This window comes from Ornithorhynchus anatinus, chromosome 4, assembly GCF_004115215.2.
Source record: "Ornithorhynchus anatinus isolate Pmale09 chromosome 4, mOrnAna1.pri.v4, whole genome shotgun sequence".
Taxonomy (NCBI): domain Eukaryota; kingdom Metazoa; phylum Chordata; class Mammalia; order Monotremata; family Ornithorhynchidae; genus Ornithorhynchus; species Ornithorhynchus anatinus.
Genome location: NC_041731.1, coordinates 60,390,852 through 60,415,976, shown reverse-complemented (window position 1 = coordinate 60,415,976; position 25,125 = coordinate 60,390,852). Strand labels below are relative to the sequence as shown.

General features: G+C 44.9%; 1 protein-coding gene across 1 annotated transcript in view; it reads right to left on the bottom strand.

The window, feature by feature from the left end:
* The window catches only part of LAPTM4B (lysosomal protein transmembrane 4 beta), an 89,204-nt gene that overhangs the window by 58,659 nt on the left and 5,420 nt on the right, over positions 1-25,125 (bottom strand). The window contains exon 2 of the mRNA XM_029063884.2: positions 2,751-2,862. Within this exon, the coding sequence (XP_028919717.1) occupies positions 2,751-2,862 (112 nt within the window). The remainder of the gene's footprint in view (positions 1-2,750; positions 2,863-25,125) is intronic.

Below are 25,125 nucleotides of genomic sequence, written 5' to 3'. Positions count from 1 at the left end.
AAAACAGGTGAACAAATCAATGCGCAGACAAATATATAAATAAAAATGTATAGGTTGAGGGTAGGACTGAGGTAATGATAATTATTATAATTATGGTACTGGTAAAGTGCTTACTCTGCACCAAGCACTGTTCTATGCACTGAGGTAGATACAAGTTAATCAGGTTGGACACAGTCCCTGCCCCACATAGAGTTCACACAATATTAATCCCCAATTTACAGATGAAGTAACTGAGGCACAGAGAAGAAGTGGCTTGCCCAAAGTCACACAGCTGACACATAATAATAATAATAATAATAATGTTGGTATTTGTTAAGCGCTTACTATGTGCCGAGCACTGTTCTAAGCGCTGGGGTAGACATAGGGGAATCAGGTTGTCCCACATGGGGCTCACAGTCTTAATCCCCATTTTACAGATGAGGTAACTGAGGCCCAGAGAAGTTAAGTGACTTGCCCACCGTCACACAGCTGACAAGTGGCAGAGCCGGGATTCGAACTCATGACCTCTGACTCCAAAGCCCGTGCCCTTTCCACTGAGCCACGCTGCTTCTCAATGATGGAGTCAGGATTAGAACCCATGACCGTCTGACTCCCCCGTGCTCTAGCTACTAAGCCATTCTGCTTCTCTGCACGAGTGGTACATCAGAGGTACAAGCGCTAAGGGCGGATGTTGGTGTAAAACAACTGGGGTGTTGTGAACTAATGGGGGAAAACTTCCCGGAGGAGGTGGGATTTTAGGATGGTTTTGAAAGTGGAGAGAGCTGTCGTCTGGCAGGCTCGGAGAGGGAAGGGAAGCTGTGGGAAGGTTATTCGAGGCTAGGAAAAGAATGTGCTAGGAGTCAGAGGTGGGAGAGTCGAGAGTGAGGTAAACCTCGATGTTCTACTCCAACCCTGGCCCATCCTAACTTGGCATCAGGCTCCAGAGGGAATGTTGGCATGGATCACCCCCATCTCTTAGTTCTTGCTTGAACTCCTTGCTCTTATTTTTATCCAAACTCCAGCGTGGGCTAGCGGATGCAGAAGGACCTGTGTTCTAATCCTGATCTGCCACTTCTCTGCTGTGTGACCATGGACACGTCACTTTACTTCTCTGGGCCTCAGTTACCTCATCTGGAAAATGGGCATTAAGACCGTGAGCCCCTTGTGGAACATGGACCGTGTCCTACCTGATTAGCTTGTATCTAACCCAGTCCTTAGTACAGTGCCTGGCACTTAGTAAGCGCTTAACGGATACCACTATTATGATCATTATTATTATTACTACCCACAAATTGGGTTTTCAACCCTTCACCCCACCAAGACTGTGTTCTCTAAGGACAACTGATCACTCAATCGTATTAAATGAGTGTTTACTGTGTGCAGAGCTTAGGGGAGTACAAAACAACAATGTTGGAAGACACGTTCCCTGCCCACAATGAGTTTACAGTCTAGAGAGGGAGGCAGGCAATAATACAAATAAATTATAGCTATGTCCATAAGTGCTGTGTGGCTGATGGAGTGGTGAATAAAAGGAGCAAATCCAGGTGCAACAGAGATGCAGGAGGGAGTGGGAGAAATGGAAGCGAGGGCTTAGTCAGGGAGGAGATGTGCCTTCAATAAGGCTTTGAAGGTGGGAATAGTAATTGTCTGTTAGAAATGAAGAGGGAGAGAGTTCCAGGTCAGAGGCAGGATGTGGGCCAAGGTCACCAGTGATTCATTCAATTCATTCAATCGTATTTATTGAGTGCTTACTGTGTGCAGAGCACTGTACAAAGCAATCTCCTTATAAGCTAAGATTAAAGGGTTCTACTCTGTCCTGATCCTCCTCAATCCCTCAGTTGGTTTTAATAATATGGACCACTCTCTCTTCCTCAAAACACTAGCTGGTCTTGGTTAGGCTGACACAGTACTAACCTGATTCTCCTCCTACTTCTCTGTTTATTCCTCTTTTTGTTTGCTGGCTCCTCCTCTGCCTCTCATCCACTTCTTGGGGAGTCCTACAGGGTTCTTCTCTGAGCCCTCTGTTCTTCTCGCTCTATAATCACTCTCCCAGAGAACTCATTTACTCATATGACTTCTGTTACTCTACGCGGATGACTTCCGTATCTCTCTCTCTCTCTAAACCTCACCGTTCATCCTACCTGAAATGCCAGATGTCCTCCTCCGTCCCCTCTCTCACACTGTTCCTCCAGCTTAGAACTCCTCTTCCTCCTCAAACCTGTCAGATATCAGCACTCCCCACTTTCAAAATCCTCCTAAAATTCCACTTACTCCAACAAACCTCCCCCGATTAATTCTCAGGGTCCTAAAACTGTAGAGACTCATCAGCAATTGTGAATTTATTCATACTCATCTCCAGCACTCTGGTATACATACATCATGCAGTATTACAAGTATTTTTTTATTCACCCGACTCTATTTGTAAATATATTTACATCCTTCTCCCCATAAACCGCTTGTGGGCAAGGTAGGTGTACTCTGTTTCATATTTCCCATCGTATTTCATCTCCAGTGGGAGCTTAGTAAATATTAACATCACAATTAATTTGTATCAGTGAGGAGTAGCTTTGTAGGCTGTTCAAGCATCCCAATATAATTCATCAACAGAAAACCTTATGAAGAACAATGCACGAGGACCTTCTTAGATTGCAGAAGTCATATTTTCTATCAGTATTCGGAAAGATTCCCTGCAAATCAAATCAGCGCTTTAAAGGATGCAATTTCAGAAGAGAAGCCGACACAGTCCCACAGTGATTATTTAATGTACTCACTGGCATCATCCATGAATTCAAAGTCACCCCCGAGTTCGGCACTTGATAAGTGGAACCGGTCAGGATCTGCCAGGGCACTCAGTAATATCAGCAGCACCACGGCATTGAGGATCTGCAAGGAGAAAGCGGAACGGGGTCATAGCATGGCCTAGAGGATAGAGCACAAGCCCGGGATTCAGAAGTGTGTTCAGCAAGAGTGACTCCATCTTGTAATCCAGAAGCCATTTTCTAAGAGGCTATTCTCTGACCCCCTGGGTAATAAGGTCGAAGGAAGAAGTGGAGGACAAACTGTATTATTTTGCTGAAAAGTGTTGCAGAGGACTTGAATGGCCGGGGAGAAATGGAATTGTTTTACACAGGGGTTTGAGGAGGGGCTAAATTGCTCCACTGGGCAGGAGAAAGATTGCTGAATGGGGCTAAACCCATGGGGGGTAAGCATGGGAAGAGGGTCGGGCGGGTTGCCATCGCCCCGGGCCTCTCTGGTAATGAGGAAGACAGCAGGCAATCCTGAACAGCCCCTCTGCAACCCCCCCACCCCGAAACAATAGATAAAAGGGAAAAAACTGGTCCCACCCCGTGCGTGCGTGGTGAAGCCACCTAAGCCAAGACACTGGCGGGGTGGCCACGATGAAACCACTTAAGCCACGTACTGCAGCCGTGGCCAAAACACCTGAGACTTGAACCAAGACGGCGTGCTGTGAGCAGCCCGACTCCTTAAACCCCTCCAATACGGGATCATCTTCACAAAGTAATTTAATAATAATAATAACGTTGGTATTTGTTAAGCGCTTACTATGTGCCGAGCACTGTTCTAAGCGCTGGGGTAGACACAGGGGAATCAGGTTGTCCCACGTGGGGCTCACAGTCCTAATCCCCATTTTACAGACGAGGGTAACTGAGGCACCGAGAAGCGAAGTGACTTGCCCACAGTCACACAGCTGACAAGTGGCCGAGCCGGGATTCGAAACCATGACCTCTGACTCCAGAGCCCGTGCTCTTTCCACTGAGCCACCCGGCTTCTCGGCCCATTTGGGGAAAGCCAGATGGAGGGGTAACTATTCTGTGTGTGTGTGTGTGTGTGTGTGTGTGCACGTGCTTGTGTATGTGACTGCCCCCTGTTTTTAGTACATTAAGTATGAAATATAGCTTTCACAGAGCAGGTTTGCTTTCACTTCCATAACTTGTCACTGAGTGCCTGAATTTAGGGGGGAGACAATCTGCAGGGGAGGGCTCCAAAAGTTGAGGGCCTGAATGTAGAGGGAGTCGAATCCCGGTGAAGGGCTCATAGGTCGAGCGTCTGAAACTAACGGGGGGAAACGATCCCTGGTGACGGGCTCATGACGAGAAGGTCAGGCGTTCTAATCCCGGTCCCACCACTCGTCTGCCGTGTAACCTTGGAGAAGTCATTTCATTTCTCTGGGAGTCACTTACCTCATCTGTAAAATGGGGATCGAGACTGTGAGCCCCACATGGGTTAGGAACTGTTTTCTAATTCAATTTGGTGGATAACAAGCAACAGTGCCTGGCACACAGTAAGTGCTTAACACATATCATCATTATTATTATAACGTGGGACTTGGTTCAACCGGTTTGAAAATACTTTAGGGCAGGTCCTTCGGACAAGAATCAGTTAACTGACGGAGAGGAGGTCCTCCAGCTTCAGCTTTAGCTGGAAATTAGAGTGAGCTGAAAAGCCATTTCTGCGTCAGTCTAAGGAGGTAATAATAATGATGATGGCATTTGTTAAGCGCTTACTCTGTGTCAAGCACTGTTCTAAGGGCTGGCGTAGATACAAGGTAATCAGGTTGTCCCATGTGGGGCTCACAGTCTTAATCCCTATTTTCCAGATGAGTGAGGTAACTGAGGCACAGAGAAGCCAAGTGACTCGCCCAAAGTCACACAGCTGGTAAGTGGCAGAGCCAGGATTAGAACCCACGACCTCTGACTCCCAAGCCCGTGCTCCTTCCCCTATGCCACGTTGCAGACACCTCACAGTCAAGCTCCGACAGCAAGGGCTAAGTGAGAAGCGGCGTGGCCTAGTGACTCGAGCGCGGGCCGGGGAGCCGGAAGGACCTAGATTTTAATCCTGACTCTGCCACTTGTCTGCTCTGTGACCTTTCACTTTTCTATGCCTCAGTTACCTCATCTGCACAATGGGATTAAGACTGAGAGCCCCAAGTGGGACATGGATGTGTCCAACCTGATTAGCTTGTATTTATCTCACCACTTAGTATAGTACCTGGCACATAGTGAGTGCCAAACAAGTACCATTAAAAAACAATAACAACAACAACAAAAATGAGCAAGGGAGGGAGGAAGGAAGGGAGAAAGGAAGGGAGGGCTTCCCCTGAAACTCACCAGTTTATCAAGGGAACCAGCTAACACTGTTGTTTCTGACTATAAAACACAGAATGAAATGATCCCTCCCCTAATTTTCAAAGGCAGGAATTACAATCCACTAATAATAATACCGATGGCATTTGTCAAGTGTCTACTATGTGGTTGATTAGACTGTAAACCCGTCACTGGGCAGGGATTGTCTCTATCTGTTGCCGAATTGTCCATTCCAAGCGCTTAGTACAGTGCTCTGCACATAGTAAGCGCTCAATAAATACTATTGAATGAATGAATGAATGGTGGGCACTGTACTAAGCTCTGGGGTGGATATAAACTAATCGGATTGGACACAGTCCCTGTCCCGCATGGGGGTCACTCTTAATTCCCATTTTACAGAAGGGGTAACTGAGGCCCCCAAGAAGTGAAGTGACTTGCCCAGGGTCACACTGCAGACAAGTGGCAGAGCTGGGATTAGAACCTAGGCCCTTCTGACTCCAAAGGACCACGCTCTATCCCCTAGGCCATGCTGTTTCCTTAGACTAGACTGTAAACTCCTTGAGGGCGGGAATTCCATCATCCAACTCTATCGTACTGTACTCTCCCAAGTGCTTAGTACAGTGCTCTACATGCAGTAAGCACTCAATAAATACGACTGATTAACCGAATTTCATTTCAAGCATCCAAACTGGAGGTCTTACATGGAAAACCGGAATGAGTGTTAACTTGGGTTAATGGAACGGCTGACTGAGGGGCTGAGGTCGAAGCCAGTCAAGCTCTAAATCCATTGGCAAATAAGAAGTTGGAAGGATGTCATTCATTCAATAGTATTTATTCAGCGCTTACTGTGTGCAGAGCACTGTACTAAGAAGTTCGGGGAGGGCTTTGGCCTCTCCCTGCCAGAGTTGATTTAACTGTCCATTGGTAAAGTGGAAGGTGGTTTGTCTGTTTCATTGTTATATTGTACTCGGTTACCTCTTCCCTAAAATGGGTATTAAGACAGTGAGCCCCATGTGGTACGGGGACTGTGTCCAACTCGATTTGCTTATATCCACCCCAGAGCTTAGTACAGTGCTCTGCACAGAGTAAGCACTTAATAAATATGATTGAAGGAATGAATGAGTTGCCTCTTATTTATAGATTCACATGCATTGTGGCCTAATGGAAAACAATCAATCAGTGTTTTTATTGAGCATATGCTGGGTGCAGAGCACTGTAGAAAGGACTTGGGAGGGCACAGTAGAGGTGGTAGGGATGATCCCTGCCCTCAGAGAGCTTTGTCTAGCAGCACGGGCCTTGGGGTCAAGAGACATGAGTTCTAATCCTGGACCTACCCACCCGTATGCTGTGCTTCTCGGTGCCACAGTTTCCTCAACTGTAAAATGAGGATTAAGTATCTGTTCTTCATCCCTTTTCGACCGTGAGCCTATGTGGGACGCAGCGCTGCGTCCAACCTGATTTAGTTGCATCTACCCCAGCGATCAGTAGTGCTTGGCACATAATAAGGGCGTAACAAATACAATAATAACAATAGTTATTATCATTATTATTAAATGTGCTTTGCTATCGTGGAGGGCAGAATTCCTTCTAAAACATTGGGGAGCGTGATCATTCTTAGGTGACATGGTCACACTTTGAAAAGTCAGATTAAAATTATTCTACGGAATAACGCTTTGTCTTTCCATGAATTTTACGATTCTAGAAGTTCACACTTCTCCATAAATGTTCTCTGCCCTCAGGGAGCTGATAATGAAATGGCAGAGATGAGATAGATAAAATATTTTTTTTTAGATAATGAAAGCAGAGAGCAGAAAGTAAAATAAATAATTAGGGAAGAGATGGACTCTTTGTGGATTATCCTCCAGGTAAATATCTGTTATTTGCTGATGATGGCATTTATTAAGTGCTTACTATGTGCTAGGCACTGAAGTAGATATAAGATAAAGGAGCAGACACAATCCCTGTCCCACACGGGGGTCAGAGTCTAAGAGGAAGAGAGAACATGTATTATAAACCCATCTTACAGATGAGGACACGGAGGCACAGAGCGGTAGGTGACTTGATCAAGGTCATACGACAGACAGGGGGAAGAGCTGGGATTGGAACCTTGATTTCCTGACTTCCAGAACCCTGATATTTCCATTAGGCCTTCCCCTCTAGACTGTAAAGTCATTTCGGGAAGGGAATCTGTCTGTTTATTGTAACACTGTACTCTCCCAAGCGCTTACTACAGTGCTATGCACAAAGTGAGTGCTCTCAATAAATACGATTGAATGAATATTGTTTCTCCTGAAATTCTTCTTTTATGTCCATTTAAAGGAAAATGAAACTTTCCACCAGAGATGAGTCTGTAACAACTTGACTAAAGTCTGTCTATATGTCAACATCCCGAAATATGCCCACTGGTCAAGGTGGGGTGTTTTCCTCATTTGGAGCCATTTTCTCACATCCTGCCACTCAAAAAGAGATAATCTCTATGCCCTCTTTTAGGCTTCAGATGAATTTCAAAGCTCGGTCCTGGGTAATCATCCTTTAGCTCTCCTAATTCCCACTGGAATTGGTGATGCTCTAAGACCTGTGGCCATTTCATTCGAGCATTCTCCCCGGAGAGATGACTTCATTTCCATCCCTGGATCATTCTAGTACCTCTCTGGTGATTTATTTAATGGGCCGCTCCGAATCCCAGAGCTCCGTCCCCCAGCTGATATTGTGGATGTGGCACTGGGCCCTCAGCCAGCAGAACTGGCACTTTTTCAACCCTGACTTTAGGGTCTGGGGGAGGGTACACGTTATGGAGCAGAAGGACAGAACAGAGGGAGACCCCTGCCTAAGAACGAGACTTTATCTCTTTCTACATAGCAAATGACTTCGCGGAGAAGCGGAATATTTTGGCCTCTTAGGTCAAAATCTCACCCATTCCACTGGATGCCTGAATACTTGGAATTTTTACTTTTGGCTTCCTTCCACGTGAACCGGGAAAGAGAATGTATGTGGATCTGGAGCCAGCCAGAGAGAGAGCGTGTGTGCAAGCTCATTACAGGCAGGGAATGTGTCTGCTAATTCTGTTGTAGCATTTAGTACAGTGCTCTGCACAAAGTGAGTGATCAATAAATACCATTGAGCGTATGTGCGTACGTTTGTGTGTGACCAAGGGGAGATCTCGCAGATCTCACTGGAGAAATGCTCTACGTTCGAGCAAGTGACGCTTATTTCTGCAAAATGGTGTGGGTGTGAGGCAGCAATACATTATACACTGGGTCTAGGGTAATTGCACATATGACTTCATATGCAGCTCAATGTCCAGCATTCTCAAGGGTCATCAGTGGACTCTCTACTGCACTAATTGCACCCTGAAAAAGTTACAGTGCCTGGCATATCATAAAAAAACTACTCCACTGAGACCCAACAGTTTTTATTATTCATTCCAGACTGGGACGTTCAGACTGGCTGCGTGATTGGTTGAGTGAGTCAAAGGATCTCTTTCCTCCCCTTTCTCTGGCATCCCTGGTGTGAAGGGGTGCTAGATCCAGACTAGGCGATGCATCGTAGGTTACCATCGCTCTTGACGGGCAGAGGGGTGAAAAAGCCAGAAGTATGGGATTGCCAGCTGGGATTAAGGCACCAGGGATAAAGGTTTCTGACCAAAGAATCACCTAGAATATTCCACCGGGTGAACAGGCCCCATAGGAAAAATATCCGTCTGAGATACCCAGTGAAGATGACGGTGGTTATTCCGGCAACCAGGGTACGATCTAGCATTTTCACCGTACTGTGGTCGCTTGGGTCATAAATGAGAACACAGATTAGAGTGCAAGTGGTGTGGGAAACCACTATAATCGACTTCTCTGCACAGGTTCTTCGTAATAATAATAATGTTGGTATTTGTTAAGCACTTACTATGTGCAGAGCACTGTTCTAAGCGCTGGGGTGGACACAAGGGAATCAGGTTGTCCCACGTGGGGCTCACAGTCTTAATTCCCATTTTACAGATGAGGTAACCGAGGCACAGAGAAGTGAAGTGACTTGCCCACAGTCACACAGCTGACAAGTGGCAGAGCTGGGATTCGAACCCATGACCTCTGACTCCAAAGCCCGTGCCCTTTCCACTGAGCCACGCTGCTTCTCCATAAGCAGCTGTTTATCGAGCTGCTTCGTAGCCCTGTAGCCTCTGATGGGGCCGAGGCTTGTCGGTAGTTTCCAGGGGGATGCTCCGTCACAGTGTCTGCACACAGTAAGCGCTCAATGAATATGATTGAATGAATGCTTGAGGATGCAAGAAGGGGCCATTAACTGGTCGTTATCCTGAGGGGAAGAGGAGTAGGAGAGAGAAAGTCCTGGCCAACCCGTCTTCCCCTTCATCCGCACTCCCTTAAGCCCAGAGATCCAGCCCCATCTCCAGACTGTAAACCTGATAGGGGCAGGGAACACGTCTGCTAATTTTCTTTTTTTGTACTCTCCCCAGTGCTTAGTACAGTGCTCTGCACATAGTAAAGACTCAATAAATACCACTGATTGGTTAGTGTGACCAATCAGTCAAGAAAGGGTATTCATCGAGTGCTTCCTGTGTGCAGAGCACTGTACTAAGCGCTTGGGTGAGTATAATACAAGGGTTAGTGGACACATTCCTTGCCTACAAGAAGCTTACAGTCGGAAGGCACTGAGGGATCTAGAAGGTGGAATGAGAATGCTTCCAAATCCCCGTGGAAACTCTTTCAGCTCAAGGGACTTCGAGCAGTCAGCGAGGTTTTGAGCCAGTAATTCAGAAACTGCCATATGCTGACAACTGTTCTTCTTGAAACCCACACACAAGAAGAGATACAAATGATTATGAATTGCGTCGTGGATTTTAACACAGTGATGTGGATTGACACGCCTGGAGAAAACTGGGAAACTATACACGATCAAAGATTTGCATGGGTTGCACAGAATTTACTGTGTTCCAAGATTTTCTAACTAGGCAGTGCACTATTCAACGGTACCCAGGTGGTTAAAGGAAATAGAATTTTAAGAGTCAGCTTGGCTTACGCCATAGCGATTATGGCTGACTGTAAACTCTTTGTGGGCAGGGAACGTATCTACCAACTCTGAATATTGTTGCCGATTTGTACATTTCAAGCGCTTAGTACGGTGCTCTGCACATAGTAAGCGCTCAATAAATACCATTGAATGAATATTGTAGCTCCCAAGTCCTAGGTGCAGAGCTCAGCACGCAATAAGACCTCAATAAATACGATATATTGATTGATACTGAAAGAGCGTGGTGACAACTATGTGTGAAACTCCAAATCGGGTTGGTGGTCTATGTGACTGTGAGACTGGGCCTACTTAAGCTTAATGTTTGATCCTGACTGTAGTCTGGAAAACCAGCGGTGTGGCCCAGTTTGAGTGGGTTTGGGGTACTGACTGGGCCGTCATCTGTGGTCCGTCCTTAAGACGAATGTGCCAGCACTGATCAGAAACCGGCTGATTGTCCCACAACACAATTCATTCAATAGTATTTATTGAGCGCTTACTATGTGCCGAGCACTGTACTAAGAGCTTGGAACGAACAAGTCGGCAACAGATAGAGACGGTCCCTGCCGTATGACGGGCTCACGGTCTAATCGGGGGAGACGGACGGACGAGAACGATGGCGATAAATAGAGTCGAGGGGAAGAACACCTCGTAAAAACCGATGGCGACTAAATAGAATCGAGGCGATGTACATTTCATTAACAAAATAAATAGGGTAAAGTAATCACAAGAAACACAAAGAAGCCTCAAGGAAGTCACGGGCATTGGGCAAAGCTATTGGTAGAATGAAACATGTCTCTGCCTAATGGAATATGCAAACAGGTGGGTAATGTTCTCAGTCCATGCCACAGATGTTCTGATTTGCCCCCTCTTACTATTCCTCAAGTTGCCATTAATGCCATTAAGAGAAGCGGCGTGGCTCAGTGGAAAGAGCCCGGGTTTGGGAGTCAGAGGTCATGGGTTCGAATCCCGATTCTGCCGCTCGTCAGCTGTGTGACTGTGGGCAAGTCACTTCACTTCGCTGTGCCTCAGTTACCTCATCTGCAGAATGGGGATTAACTGCGAGCCTCACGTGGGACAACCTTGATTACCCCGTATCTACCCCAGTGCTTAGAACAATGCTCCGCACATAGTAAGCGCTTGAATACCAACGTTATTATTATTTTTATTACGAATGTGCATCATGGGTGGCTTTCCTGACGGTTGTTTTCCCAAGATGTTTATATTCATATGCTGATTATCTTCTGACTACCTTGACACGTCCTTCAACTCTCACATATTTTAGGATGGTATGTTCTTTGATTGCCTTCAGTTTGGGTACTTCTAATCTTTTCCTGGCAACTCTAATTTCCTAGTTTTCAGTGTGATTTGTTTGTAAGGTCACGGCCAGTGTAGTGCCTCGACACAAATCCCCTGCTTTAATTCCAGTTGCTTCTCCTAGATGGAGATTCCACCAGCAATTATTTCCCCTCTGCTCATTTCACTCCCTTTCACTTCTCTCCCTTCTAATCCTAGAAGGGAAGTGGCATGACCTAGTGGATAGAGCACGGGCCTGGGAGTCAGAAGGGCCTGGGTTCTAATCCCGATTCCACCACTTGTCTGCTAGTGGGCAAGTCACTTCACTTCTCTGTGCCTCTGTTACCTCATCTGTAAAATGGGGATTAAGATTGTGAGCCCTCATGAGACAGAGACTCTGTCCAATATAATTTACTTGTAGCCACCTCAGCACTTAGTACAGTGCCTGGCACATAGTAGGACTTAACAAATAACACAATTATAATTATTTTTATTATTAATCCTAAATGGGAGTCTGGCAACCTTTTCAAATCTGTAGGGGCCACAGTGTTCTTCATTGATCTTTGATTATTTTTAAACTTCAGCTAATCAATCAATTGTCTTTACTGAGGACCTATTATGTGCAGAGCACTGTATTAAATGCTTGGGAGAGCACAGTAGAAGACAACTCAGTCCCTGCCAATAAAAGATTTATAATCTAGATCAAGAGTCTGAAAATTTGGGAATTTTATCTAAAACATAATCCAAACTACTCTTTCAGAAAAATTGAATTGTTACAGATCTTTTTTTTTGTTACTTTCAAATAAACTCCCTGGGTTTAAATGTGTTAACTTTCATAGCTCAAAAGTGAAATCTTTTAATGCGCTATTATTTACTAGTAATTTACTAAACTCTGGTCCCAGAAGATGACAGGCACCTAAACCTCCTGTACGGTATTTCTCGGGTGGTAACTTGTAAATGGAAAGGTTCTGATGGGTAAGTTAAACCCATCTTTTAAAATTTAAGAAAATGGTCCAGAGAGTCGTCAAAATGATTCCCCCTCAGTAAAGATCTTTCGGAGGCTTGATTGATTTGTAGAGTAATTCCCCTATAGTTTCATCAACTATATACAGCTTGGAATATTAACGGCCAAGGCAGGTTCACCCACAGAGAGAGATCAGGGAACTCAATCATTCTCCCCGTATCATTGAGAAGCAGCAGGACCTAGTGGATAGAGCACAGACCAGGAAGTCAGAAGGACCTGGTTCTAATCCCAGCTCTGTCCCCTCTCTGGTGTGTGACCTTGGGCAAGTCACTTTACCTCTTTGGGCCTCAGTTACCTCATCTGTAAAATGGGGATTAAGATCGTGAGTCCCATGTGGGATGGTGTCCAACCCGATGATCTTGTTATCTACCCCAGTGCTTAGTACAGTGCCTTGCACATAGGAAGCGCTTAACAAATACCACAGTTATTCTCATTATTATTATTATTAATATAAAAGCACTCTATGTAGCACAAGTAATTATTATATATTATAATTCTATTTATTTTTATTAATGATGTGTGTAGATCTATAATTCTTTTATTTATAATGATGCTACTCATGCCTGTTTACTTCTTTTGATGTTGTCTCCCCCTTTCTGGTCTGTGAGCCTATTGTGGGCAGGGATTGTCTCTATTTGTTGCTGAATTGTACTTCCCAAGTGCTTAGTACAGTGCTCTGCACACAGTAAGCGCTCAATAAATACGATTGAATGAATGAGTGAAAAGTACCAAAGTATCAGTCATACCTCACTGGACAGGAAATGTGAAGAGAATGGAGGGCAATACTCTGTTGTATGGTACTCTCCCAAATGGGTAACACAGTGCTCTGCACACAGTAAAAGCTCAATAGATACCACTGATGATGACTTAACTGCTTGATGATGAGCTCGAGAGGAGTAGTCAGAGAAAAGATGGGTGAGAGAAAAGCTTTAAAGAAACACTGAAGTGAAACCTCAAATAAAGTGGGAGAGCAGTGGACAGTTGGGGGAGAGCTGAAGAACATGAATGCAGCAAATCGGCGTTCAGTACAGTGCCTGGCACATAGTAAGAGCTTAACAAATACCATAGCGACAGCAACAAATGGGGTAATTGTCTTAGAGCAGAGGCTTCCAACATGATTACGGCTCCAGGAAAGTCACACAAAAATGTTACCAGGCTTTGTCGGTAGGAGACGCAGCAAATTTAGGAAGGAACAATCTGTTCTGTTCAGTACACAAGGGGTAAGAGATTGTTCTTTTCAATTGTTCTTTTCAAGGTGTAAGGGGTTGTTCTTTGCCCTTGTGTGCCTCACTCACGGACACTGACGAAATTTCACTATCGTATTTGAGCCCTGAGTATGGCTAGATATCGGTGAAAAATAAGCACGCTATCTGCCATCAGTGATGGAGGACAAAGCTTGAGTCTCCTGTTTTTCCAGTATCTGCAAGAAGAAGGGCAACAAGAAGAGGAATGCACTTAGTTCCACTTATTACTAATTTTATGTTGGGATAAAAATCTGTGCTCTCTAGACACCTCGGTGCAGCCTCTTGGCAAAGGCAGTCTGAGTGGTCAACTATTTCAGCATAATGACAGAGCAGGGATCATTATCATCATCTTCATCAGCGTTATTTATTGAGCACTTACAATGAGCAAAGCGCTGTACTGAGCGCTTAGGAGAGTACGATACAAGAGAGTTGGCAGACACATTCTCTGCCCACAACACGCTGACCAACTACGTTCACAGGAAGAAGTGGAGAAGTGGAGTGGAGAAGTGGAGTGCTTCACTGGAGAAGCAGCATGGCTCAGTGGAAAGAGCACGGGCTTTGGAGTCAAGGCTCATGAGTTCGAATCCCAGCTCTGCCACTTGTCGGCTGTGTGACTGTGGGCAAGTCACTTAACTTCTCTGTGCCTCAGTTCCCTCATCTGTAAAATGGGGATGAAGACTGTGAGCCCCACGGGGGACAACCTGATTCCCCTATGTCTACCCCAGCACTTAGAACAGTGCTAGGCACATAGTAAGCGCTTAACAAATACCAACATTATTATTATTATTATTATTAAGTGGACAAAAGGCCATGAGACACCAGAAATCCGGATTCACAGTCAAAGGTGATCCACTTCTGGTATTCCCATATGCCCAAAGGGAAACTGGTCGTGTACGATGGACCAAAATTTTACCTAAAAGCATCACAGAAGAGATAAGATCAGTTATTTGGTCTCAAATACAATCATGGAGGAACATTTCATTTTCTGTCTCTTAAAGGCAGAAGAAGTGAAACACATAAAACGGTACTTAATCTTAATTTATTTGGATGAAAGAAGAATAGGGGTGGGGGGTGGGAGGGAGGGAGAGAGAGAACAATGTACTTTCTTCCTAGAAATTACTCTAATGCAAAAATATAGTATGGTCAGAGATCCTCCTTTGAGGGATAATGCACTCAACCAAACGGTGAAATATTCTAAAGTCATTTTTTTTTCTTAAGTGGGAAAACTGCAAGTTGTATATCTGGCTGTACAGGAACGATCTAAATTTGCAACGTGCAGAAAAATCCCTTGATTACACAGTTTTTTGGGAGTGGAGAGAGATGCAAATAGTGAGAAGGTGTAAATTTAAGAGGGGATATTATGCACTAAAATCATCAAAGAGAACGGATTTTCTGGAAAGGAGACAGACAATCCAGCAGAAGTGCTAGTTCATAGCTCCAGGAAGCAGGACTGAAGCACTATATAAGCAGCCCAACTTCTGTCAGAATCTCTCAATTCTGGCTTTCCTGGACCACTAAGAGAACCTCTCTCTTTTCAGCTTCTTTCTTCATTCAACCTTCCTCCAAATCTTTCTCTACATCCCCACCTCTAGACTGTAAGCTCGTTATAGGCAGGGAATGTGTCTGTTTCTTGTTGAACTGTCCTCTCCCAAGCGCTTGCTACAGTGCTCCTCACACAGTAAGTGCTTAATAAACATGACTGACTGAATGAATTAATCTCAGGGACCGAGACTTCCCTTTCCCTCAGGGCACATCCCTGACTGGGACTCGGAACAGCTCAAGCTTGAACTACGGCAACTTTCCCTTCATGGTCCTTTCCACTTTGGGCTCTTTCTTTGCCAGTCAGTTTTAAAGGGTCACTGTTAAAGTCTCTCCCCACCTCCCACCCCTGGAAAATTCCACTTTGGGGCTCTTCCTTGCCCTCCAAATAGAGTCCAACATAAACCATTCCAATCACCAAGCTACAAACACCCATTCCAGTGTTTTATTATTATTTTTTTTTTTTAGTTGCTACCTGGCTACGCAATGGGGCTCTAAAACTCCATATGGCTGTGCTTGGTTATGGGATCCCAAGACATGAAATATACAAATAGACCACAGCACCACCCCTCTAGGAAACCTCATATGGTGCAAGAAAGTAGTAAAATGTATAGTCAATCAGTGATATTTATTGTGTGCTTACAGTGTGCACTGCATAAATGAGTACAACAGAGTAGGTAGACATGTTCCTTGCCCACAAGGACTTTATAGCCTGGATAGACACTAAAATAAATTACAGATGTGTACATAAGTGCTGTAGGGCTGAGGGTGGGCTGAATATCAACTGCTTAAAGGATACAAGATCAAAGTGCAGAAGCAACAAAGATGGGAAAGGGAATAGTAGGAATGAGGGCTTAATGGGGGAAGTCCCCTTAGAAGAGATGTGATTTAAATAAAGTTTTAAAGGTGGAAAGTGATTTTAATAATGCTTTCAAGGTGTTGTATGTGAAGGAAAAGGTAGATCTAGGCGAGGTAGATGAAACTGAGGTACGGTGAGCAAATTGGAGTTGGAAGAACAAAGTGTGTGGGCTGGGTTGCAGTAGGAAATCAGAGAGGTGAGATAGGAGGGGCATGCTGATTGAGTGCTTTAAAATATATGTTAAGGACTATCTGTTTGCTGTGGAGGTGTGTGGGTGACCACTGGAGGTTCTTAAGGAGTGGGTAAATATAAACTGAACTTCTCTTTAGAAAAACGGTCCTGGCAGTAGAGTGAAGTATGGTCTGGAGTGGGGAGAGACAGGAGGCAGGGAGGTCAAAAGGGAGGCAGATGGAGTAATCAAGGTGGGGTAGGATAAGTGTTTGGATCAGTGGAGTAGCAGTTGGATGGACAGAAAATGGCAGATTTTAACGATGTTGAGAAGGTGGAGTTGACAGGATTTGGTGACAGATTGACTACGTGGGTTACACGAAAGAGATGAGTAAAGGATAATGGCAAGGTTATGGGCTTGGGAGACAGGAAGAATAATGCTCTTGTCTACAGTGATGGGAAGACAAGGGGAAGACAGGGTTTGGGTGGGAAGATGAGGAGTTGTGATTTGGACATGTTCAGTTTGAGGGGTCGGCAGTACATTCAGGTAGAGACGTTCTGAAAGCAGGAGGAAATGTGAGACTGCAGAGAAGAGGGGGCTCGGGGCTGGAGAGGGTGCATTTGGGAATCTTCGTTTAGAAAATGCAGTTTTTTTCCTATGAAGTCACTGAAATAGCACCGGCAGACATGACGAGGTCTAAAAGTAAAGGAATAAATTGTGGCAAAACAAGTCCTTCCCGCATAAAATTGGTAGTCAGTGTATTATCAAAATTCCTAATGCGTAAGCCTCCGAAAATAGCTTTCAGAAGAGATGTAAGAAATTATTTGGCTGAAATGCTGGACAGCGCCAACCTGTCCACAATCTTTAAGAAATACATAATAATAATGTCGGTATTTGTTACGCGCTTACTATGTGCAGAGCACTGTTCTAAGCGCTGGGGTGGATACAGGGGAATGAGGTTGTCCCACGTGAGGCTCACAGTCTTCATCCCCATTTTCCAGATGAGGGAATTGAGGCACAGAGAAGTGAAGTGACTTGCCCACCGTCACAGAGCTGACAAGGGACAGAGTCGGAATTCGAACCCATGACCCCGGACTCCCAAGCCCGGGCTCCTTCCACTGAGCCACGCTGCTTCTCATAAATAGTCAACACTATGGATTTGGGGTTTTCTACTGCCTAAATCCATGGTGTGAAATAAATTGAAAATTCTTGACAAATTGATGGCCATCCTTTAAAAATAAATAGGACCGTATCTAGACTGTGGCTGTCCTTTGTTAATTAAAGTTCTTATCCACATTTTCAAATGGAAGAAAGTTGGGCCGATACTAACTGGCAATATTTTAATGTAACAGTTTCTAATTAAGAAATTATAATGTCAAATATCCTAGTCACAATGCATTTTTAGAAGTACTTCAAAATAATTACTGAGACATGTACGTGGGTGGCTTTGTTATACAGTATGAAACTTAACTGGAGAAGCAGCGTGGCTCAGGGGAAAGAGCCCGGGCTTTGGAGTCAGAGGTCATGGGTTCTAATCCCGGCTCTGCCACCTGTCAGCTGTGTGACTTTGGGCAAGTCACTTTACTTCTCGGTGCCTCAGTTACCTCATCTGTAAAATGGGGATTAAGACTGTGAGCATCACGTGGGACGACCCGACTACCCTGTATCTACCCCAGCGTTTAGAACAGTGCTCTGCACATAGTAAGCACTTAACAAATACCAACATTATTATTAACTGACAAAGGAACTCAGAGATGCCAAAAAGTCAAGAAAGCAATACTGCAGAATAACAATTTGATGGTGTTTCCGGAAGTCTGATCTGTAATTACCATAACTGAATTGCTCACGTCATCAAACCCTCAGCCGTTCACTTTGCTTATTATTTTAAAAGGTTACAAACCATTAAAAAGCAAATATTTTAACCATGATAGTAATGCCACTGGAAAAGTAACTTGGCAAAACAGGAATATAGCACTCCATAAAATTAGAATTGTACCCTGTAAAAACTAAGGGGATCTGTCTCTCTAAAGAAGTAATGTGACCCAGTGGAAAAAGCCTGGGCCCGGGAGTCAAAGTACCTGGATTCTAATCCCAGCTCTGCCAGTTTTCTGCTGAGTGACCTTGGGCAAGTCACTTCACTTCCCTGTGCCTCAGTTACCGCATTAAGACTATGAACCCCATGTGGGACACGGACTGTGTCCAACTTTGTATCTACCCCAGCACTTAGTACAGTGTCTGGCATGCAGTAAGTGCTTAACAAGTACCATAAAAAAAGGAAACCACAGAGTTCTCAATCAGGCAAAGGAGGCTAGTATATGGCTTTTTCTCTTCTCATTTAAATTTAATTTCACCATTGGTCATTTAAAATATAGCTACGGAAAATTGTTGAAGTTCTTTTTGTGCAAGATTGGAAACATAATTTCTGTGCAGGATAGGTTTGTTCATTTTATTCAGTCTGGCTGAGTTTTATAAAACCAAGGCTAAAATTTTGAAACAGACTAGATTTTTTACTGACCTAGTCAGTGCCAAAAGACTCTTCCAGTTATCTAGTAAATATGTAGCAAACTTTTCCTGAGCTAACAGTAGCTAGGAACAATAATTATTACAACAATTCTGCTTGTGTAGCAAGTTTCTTTATGCCTGCTGTGGTTCTGTGTTCACTGTTTAGAGAAAAACTAGAAGATTAGAGTTAGCTAAAATGAGATAATTAGGCAAGGCCAACACAAATTTTCTGGCCCGGATTGGATTTTTTGTGTGTCTAGTGATTTCTATGGTATTTCCCTCCCGGCCTTTCTTTCAATTTTCTATTTTCAATGGCTACAGTAACTCTTTTGATCAAGATAAAGAATTATCTTCCCATGAACATAAATACACTAATCTGCTGGGGCCAAACAGCTCAAGGATGAAGAACAATCCAGCCAGAGAGCTACCTAATTCTGGGTTTTGAGACCCAGGCACTAGGCTGTGAGCTCATTATAGGCAGGGAATGTGTTCATTTGTTGTTGCACTGTGTGCTGTCAAGCGCTTACTACAGTGCATTACACTTAGTTTATTATTATTAAGTGTCGTCGAGTCACTTCTGATTCGTAGAGACTTCATGGATATACTTTCTCCAGAAAGTCCTGTCCTCTGCCATTATCCGCAACCAAACAGTAGCACTCGATAAATAGGATAGAATGATTAGGCTCTTGTTCTAACAACTCTAGCATATCTTCATAAAATAAACAGCCTCATTCCTTTACTTTGTTTAAGCCCTTTTTTAAATCTGACAGACTTTGACACAGAGGGGCACCAAGGTTCATATCAAACTAATGGTATACAAAGCTGTAGAGTGCCCAACCTTTTATATAGCTATGAAAGGTGGAACCCACCAGAGGATGTACATCTGGCTTCTTGCATTCTTTCATTCTGCCTCCTGGGAACTCTACTTAACACCAAAAGGCAGGACAGGATGAGCAATAATGAGACCCCGAAACAACATACTTATTGAAACTCAGCTCCACTGAGAAGTGGGAGGAAAATGATGAGAACGGGACACTCCAACAGTCGCTATCTGATGAACGAAAAGGGGCAAATGCTAGCAAGAGAGACCAAACAAATGTTTGAAAGATTTTTGAAACACCGTCTCCAAGATGGAATTCAGCAAAGGCAGCAGGGAGCCAATGAGAGCAGATAGATGAACGTACAGCAATTTGGAGAGGGGTTGTTTGTGTGAAGAGGCTCTGGAAAGACTGGTAGAGTAAGGGGATAATAATAATTATAATAATAATTGTGGCATTTATTAAACCCTTACTTTGTGCCAAGCACTGTACTAAATACTGGGGTAGATATAAGAAAATCAGGTCCCACAAGGGGCTCACAATCTAAGAAGGAGGGAGACTAGATATTGAATCCCCATTTTGCAGATGAGGGAACAAATAGAGACGTTTAGTGAATTGGCCAAAGTTACACAGGAAGAACATGGCGGAGCCTGGATTAGAACCTGGATCCTCTGACTCTCAGATCTGTGCTCTTTCCACTAGGCCATGCTGCTTCTCTGATGATGCTGGGTGATAATAATAATAATAATGATGTTGGTATTTGTTAAGCGCTTACTATGTGCAGAGCACTGTTCTAAGCGCTGGGGTAGACACAGGGGAATCAGGTTGTCCCACGTGGGGCTCACAGTCTTCATCCCCATTTTACAGATGAGGGAACTGAGGCCCGGAGAAGTGAAGTGACTTGCCCACAGTCACCCAGCTGACAAGTGGCCGAGCCGGGATTCGAACCCATGACCTCTGACTCCAAAGCCCGGGCTCTTTCCACTGAGCCACGCTGCTTCCTGGCAAATGTACGGATTAATACGGAGGACAAATTTTATGTGCAAACTGTGTGGAGTGGACTGTTGCTCAAGCATTTTGTGCTATTTTTTAAGCACCTACTATATGCCAGGCACAGTACAAAACTCTGGGGTAGATACTAGTTAATCAAGTTGGAAACAGACGCTTTCCCACACTGGGCTCATAATCCCCATTTTTCAGATGAGGTAACTGAGGCACAGAGAAGTTAAGTGACTTGCCCGAGGTCACCCGGCAGACAAGTGGTACAGCTAGGATTAGAATCCATGTCCTCATTTTAAGCACATCCACTTGCTGATACAATCTTACAGAGATGAGCTGTCTTTCTGAATATGAAGGGCAATTATATCACAGAACGTATTTATATTATTAATATATTAAAATATATTATTAGGCATTTCTCTAGAACTTTGGAGTTTTCTCAGAAACCTGGCTATCATTTCCACAGCTTGTTCCTTACCATAATCCAGCGAGGTAGGGTTGGATTGCTAATTCCATTTGATAGAGAAGAAAACTGAGGCTCAGAGGAGTGAAACTGGCGGAGCATAGATATAGAAATGGTCCTTAGAACGCCTCTCTTTACCCCAAACTCAGTCATTCCTTCCCCTATGATCCCTCACTGGAGTCAGGGCTACCATCCCTTTAGGGCCCGGCCCAGTGCTCTTCCCAAAGTAGGTGCTGCATCAAAACTACCGACTGTGGGATTCCCCCAGTTTGCCCATCCAAGTAAGTCAGTCTTCATTTTACTTTTAGTCCCTAAGGGTAATGGGCTTCTTTCCGTGATTAATTTTATATTTATTAAGCTCTGGCAGTGTGTTAGCTGCCACTGTAAACTCAACGTAGGAAGGAACTAGATCGATCTACTACCTCTGTTGTACTCTCCCAGACGCTTAGTATCGTGCTCTGCACATAATAAGTATATTTGCACAGCCCAGTCCCTGTTCCCTAAGCACTTGCAATCTCAGGTGGCATGACATACAACCATTTTCAAACCTCCATTAACATAGAATTATTACATAAGATTTGGTTTATATTTTATTTTTCTTCATATATTTCTTTTTAGGGATGAAATAGAGCTCACCAGCCAGGAAGATCCCTGCTAAACAGAAACCACTAAACTCAGTATTATCCATCAGGTGATACTTTATGGATTCTCACTCCTCTGCACTTGAAAACCAGACAATATAGAAGAAACGCTTAACTCCAGAGCACTTTAGAACAGCGCTCTGCACACCGTAAGAGCTCAATAAATACAACCGATCGATCCATTCGCTCCCGTGGTTTCAATCGTCTTTACGTGGATGATTCCCAGATCTCTGCAGTCTCAAATTTCTTCCTGCTTTCAGGACATCCCGCCAACACCCCGAACTTAATACGTCCAAAACAGGACTCCTCATCTTCCCAATCAGATCCTTCCCTCTCCCTGTCTTTCCCATGACTGTAGGCGGCACCACCGTCCCTCTTGCCTCATTAAACCTGTAACCTTAGTGTTATCCTTGACTCATCTCTCTCATTCAGCCCACATATTCCATCCGGCACCGAATCCTATCAGTTTTTCCTTCACAACTCCACAAAGATCCACCTTTTCCTCTCCATCCAAACCACTACCATGTTAATGCAAGCGTTTATCCTATCCTGGTTTGATTACTGCATCAGCCTCCTTGCTGACCTTCCCGTCTCCTTTCTCTCCCCCCTCCAGTCCATACTTCACTCTGCTGCTCGGATCACTTTTCTACAAAAGCCCATGGTTCCCCACCCCTCAAGAACTTCCTGTGGTTGCCCATCTATGGTTGCATGAAATAGAAACTCTCTATCACTGGCTTTAAAGCACTCAATTATCTTGCCCCCTCCTACTTTACCTCCCTGATTTCCTTCTACAACCCAGCCTGCACGCTTTGCTCCTCTATCCCAACCTACTCACTCTATCTCAGTCTTGTCCACCTCGCCTCCGACCCCTCACCCGCGTCTTGCCTCTGGCCTGGAATGACCCCCCTTTTAATACCCGAAAATGACTCTCCCCACCTTCAAAGCCCTGCTAAAAGCATATCTCTTCCCAGAGGCCTTCCCCGACCAAGTCCTCATTTCCTCTTACCCTACACCCTTCTGCATCACCCTCACACTTGGATTTGCACCCTTTACTCACCCCTCCCTCAGCCCTATAGCACTTACGTACATATCCATAATTTATTCATTTATGCGGATGTCTGTCTCCCTCTTGACCGAAAGCTCACTGTGGGCATGGAATTATGTTGATGCTATTGATGCCTGTTTACTTGTTTTGATGCCCGTCTCCCCTCTTCTTGATTGTGAGCCCGTTTAGGGCAGGGATTGTCTCTACTTGTTGCTGAATTCTACTTCAGCACTGTACTCGTCCGCTCAACTGTATATATCTTCATCACCCTATTTATTTTGTTAATGAGATGTACATCACCTTGATTCTATTTATTTGCTATTGTTTTAATGAGATGTTCTTCCCCTTGATTCTATTTATCGCCATCGTTCTCGTCTGTCCGTCTCCCCCGATTAGACCGTGCGCCCGTCAAAGGGCGGGGACTGTCTCTATCTGCTACTGATTTGTCCATTCCAAGCGCTTAGTACAGAGCTCTGCACATAGTAAGCGCTCAATAAATACTATTGAATGAATGAATGAATACTTTCCAAGTGCCTTGTACAGTGCTCTGCACACAGTAAGCGCTCAATAAATATTATTGAATGAATGGCACTGTACTCTCCCAAGGGCTTAGTACAGTCCTCTGTACACAGTAAGTGCTCAGTAAATATTATTTATTGATTGAACCAAAAAGAAAATAAAAATCAGCAAATCAGAAGCTTTAAAGTTCACCCCCAGATTCATTATTCAGATGCGGAAAGATGATGATAATAATAATAATAATAGTACTTTTTAAGTGCTTACTATGTGTCAAGCACTGTTCTAAGCACTGGGGTAGATGCAAGTTAATCAGGTTGGACACAGTCCCTGTCCCTGTCTCACACTTTTAATCCCCATTTTACAGATGAGGTAACGGAGACCCAGAGTAGTGAAGTGACTTGCCCAATCACCCAGAAGACACGTGGTGAAGTCAGGATTAGAACCCAGGTCCTTCTGACTCCCAGCCCTGCTCTCCATCTACTACGCCAAGCTGCTTTTTACAAACTGGGCTGTTGCACCGACTTGTGTTAGAAAGAGTTGAGAAGCAGCCGCTAGTGGGGGAGAAGGTCTGAAATGGAAATACAAGGCATCGGAGTCTAGAGAACAACCAAAGCGTAGCTTCTATTAGAGAAGCAGCGTGGCTCAGTGGCAAGAGCCCGGGCCTGGGAGTCAGAGGTCGTGGGTTCTCATCCCGGCTCCGCCACTTGTCAGCTGGGTGACACTGGGCAAGTCCCTTCACTTCCCTCTGCCTCAATTCCTCATCTGCGAAATGGGGATTAAGACTGTGAGCCCCCATGGGACAACCTGATTACCTCGTATCTACCCCAGCGCTTAGAGGAGTGCTTGGCACGTAGTAAGCGCTTAACAAGTACCATCGTCATCATCATTACTACCACGTTTAAACAATGAGGAAAAACAAAGAGGTAGGAACAGGAGGGGGATATGTCGCCGACACAGCAGTGGAGAGAGAGGCGGGACAGCATGACTTGTCCGTAAGCCTTCTGATGACAGTGATGACGATGACAAAGATGAAGTCTGTGGTCACGAAAGCCGACGGAGCCTCGGTCCAGTCGGAAAAATTTCGGGACGGAGAACGCGCTCCAAGGGACGCTAAAAAGTGGTTTGTGGCGAGCCACCAGTCACGTTCCCGCAGGGACCGCGGATGCACCGTCCAGGGAGGTGGAGTAAGCAGGTGGGGACAGCACAGTGTGGAAGTGTCTGTGAGAATCTTACACCCCCTTTGACGGCCCAAGAGACGGCAGGATAGCTCTACTGCTGTGCCGCCGTGCCCCAGGTGAGCAGGTGGGTCCCTGGGCGTTTTCCTCGGTTGTCCCTGCAGACTTGGGCGCTCGCATTAATAACGCTGGTATTCGTTAAGCGCTTACTATGTGCCGAGCACCGTTCTAAGCGCTGGGGTAGATACAGGGTCATCAGGTTGTCCCACGTGGGGCTCACAATCTTCCTCCCCATTTTACAGATGAGGGAACTGAGGCCCAGAGACGTAAAGTGACTTGCCCACGGTCACCCAGCTGACAGGCGGCAGAGCCGGGATTCGAACCCATGACCTCTGACTCCCAAGCCCGGGCTCTTTTCCACTGAGCCACGCTGCTTCCATTAGTCCCCGCAGACCCGGACACTCACATTAACCAGTTGATTTCAGCATTTCCTTCCGAGCCTGTCCACTTTGTAAGACAGCCTACTGGTCACCATTCCGACTAGATCTTTATCGCACGGTCTCCCCGCCAGCAACTCTTGCTTCCCTCTTCTTTTCCGCTTCTGACCCACCCCTCCCCATTTCCATTTTGTTTTTTAAATGGTACCTGTTAAGTGCTACGTGCCAGGCACTGTACCTGGGGAAGATACAAACTAATCAGGTTGGCCACAGTCCATATTCCATGTAGGACTTAATG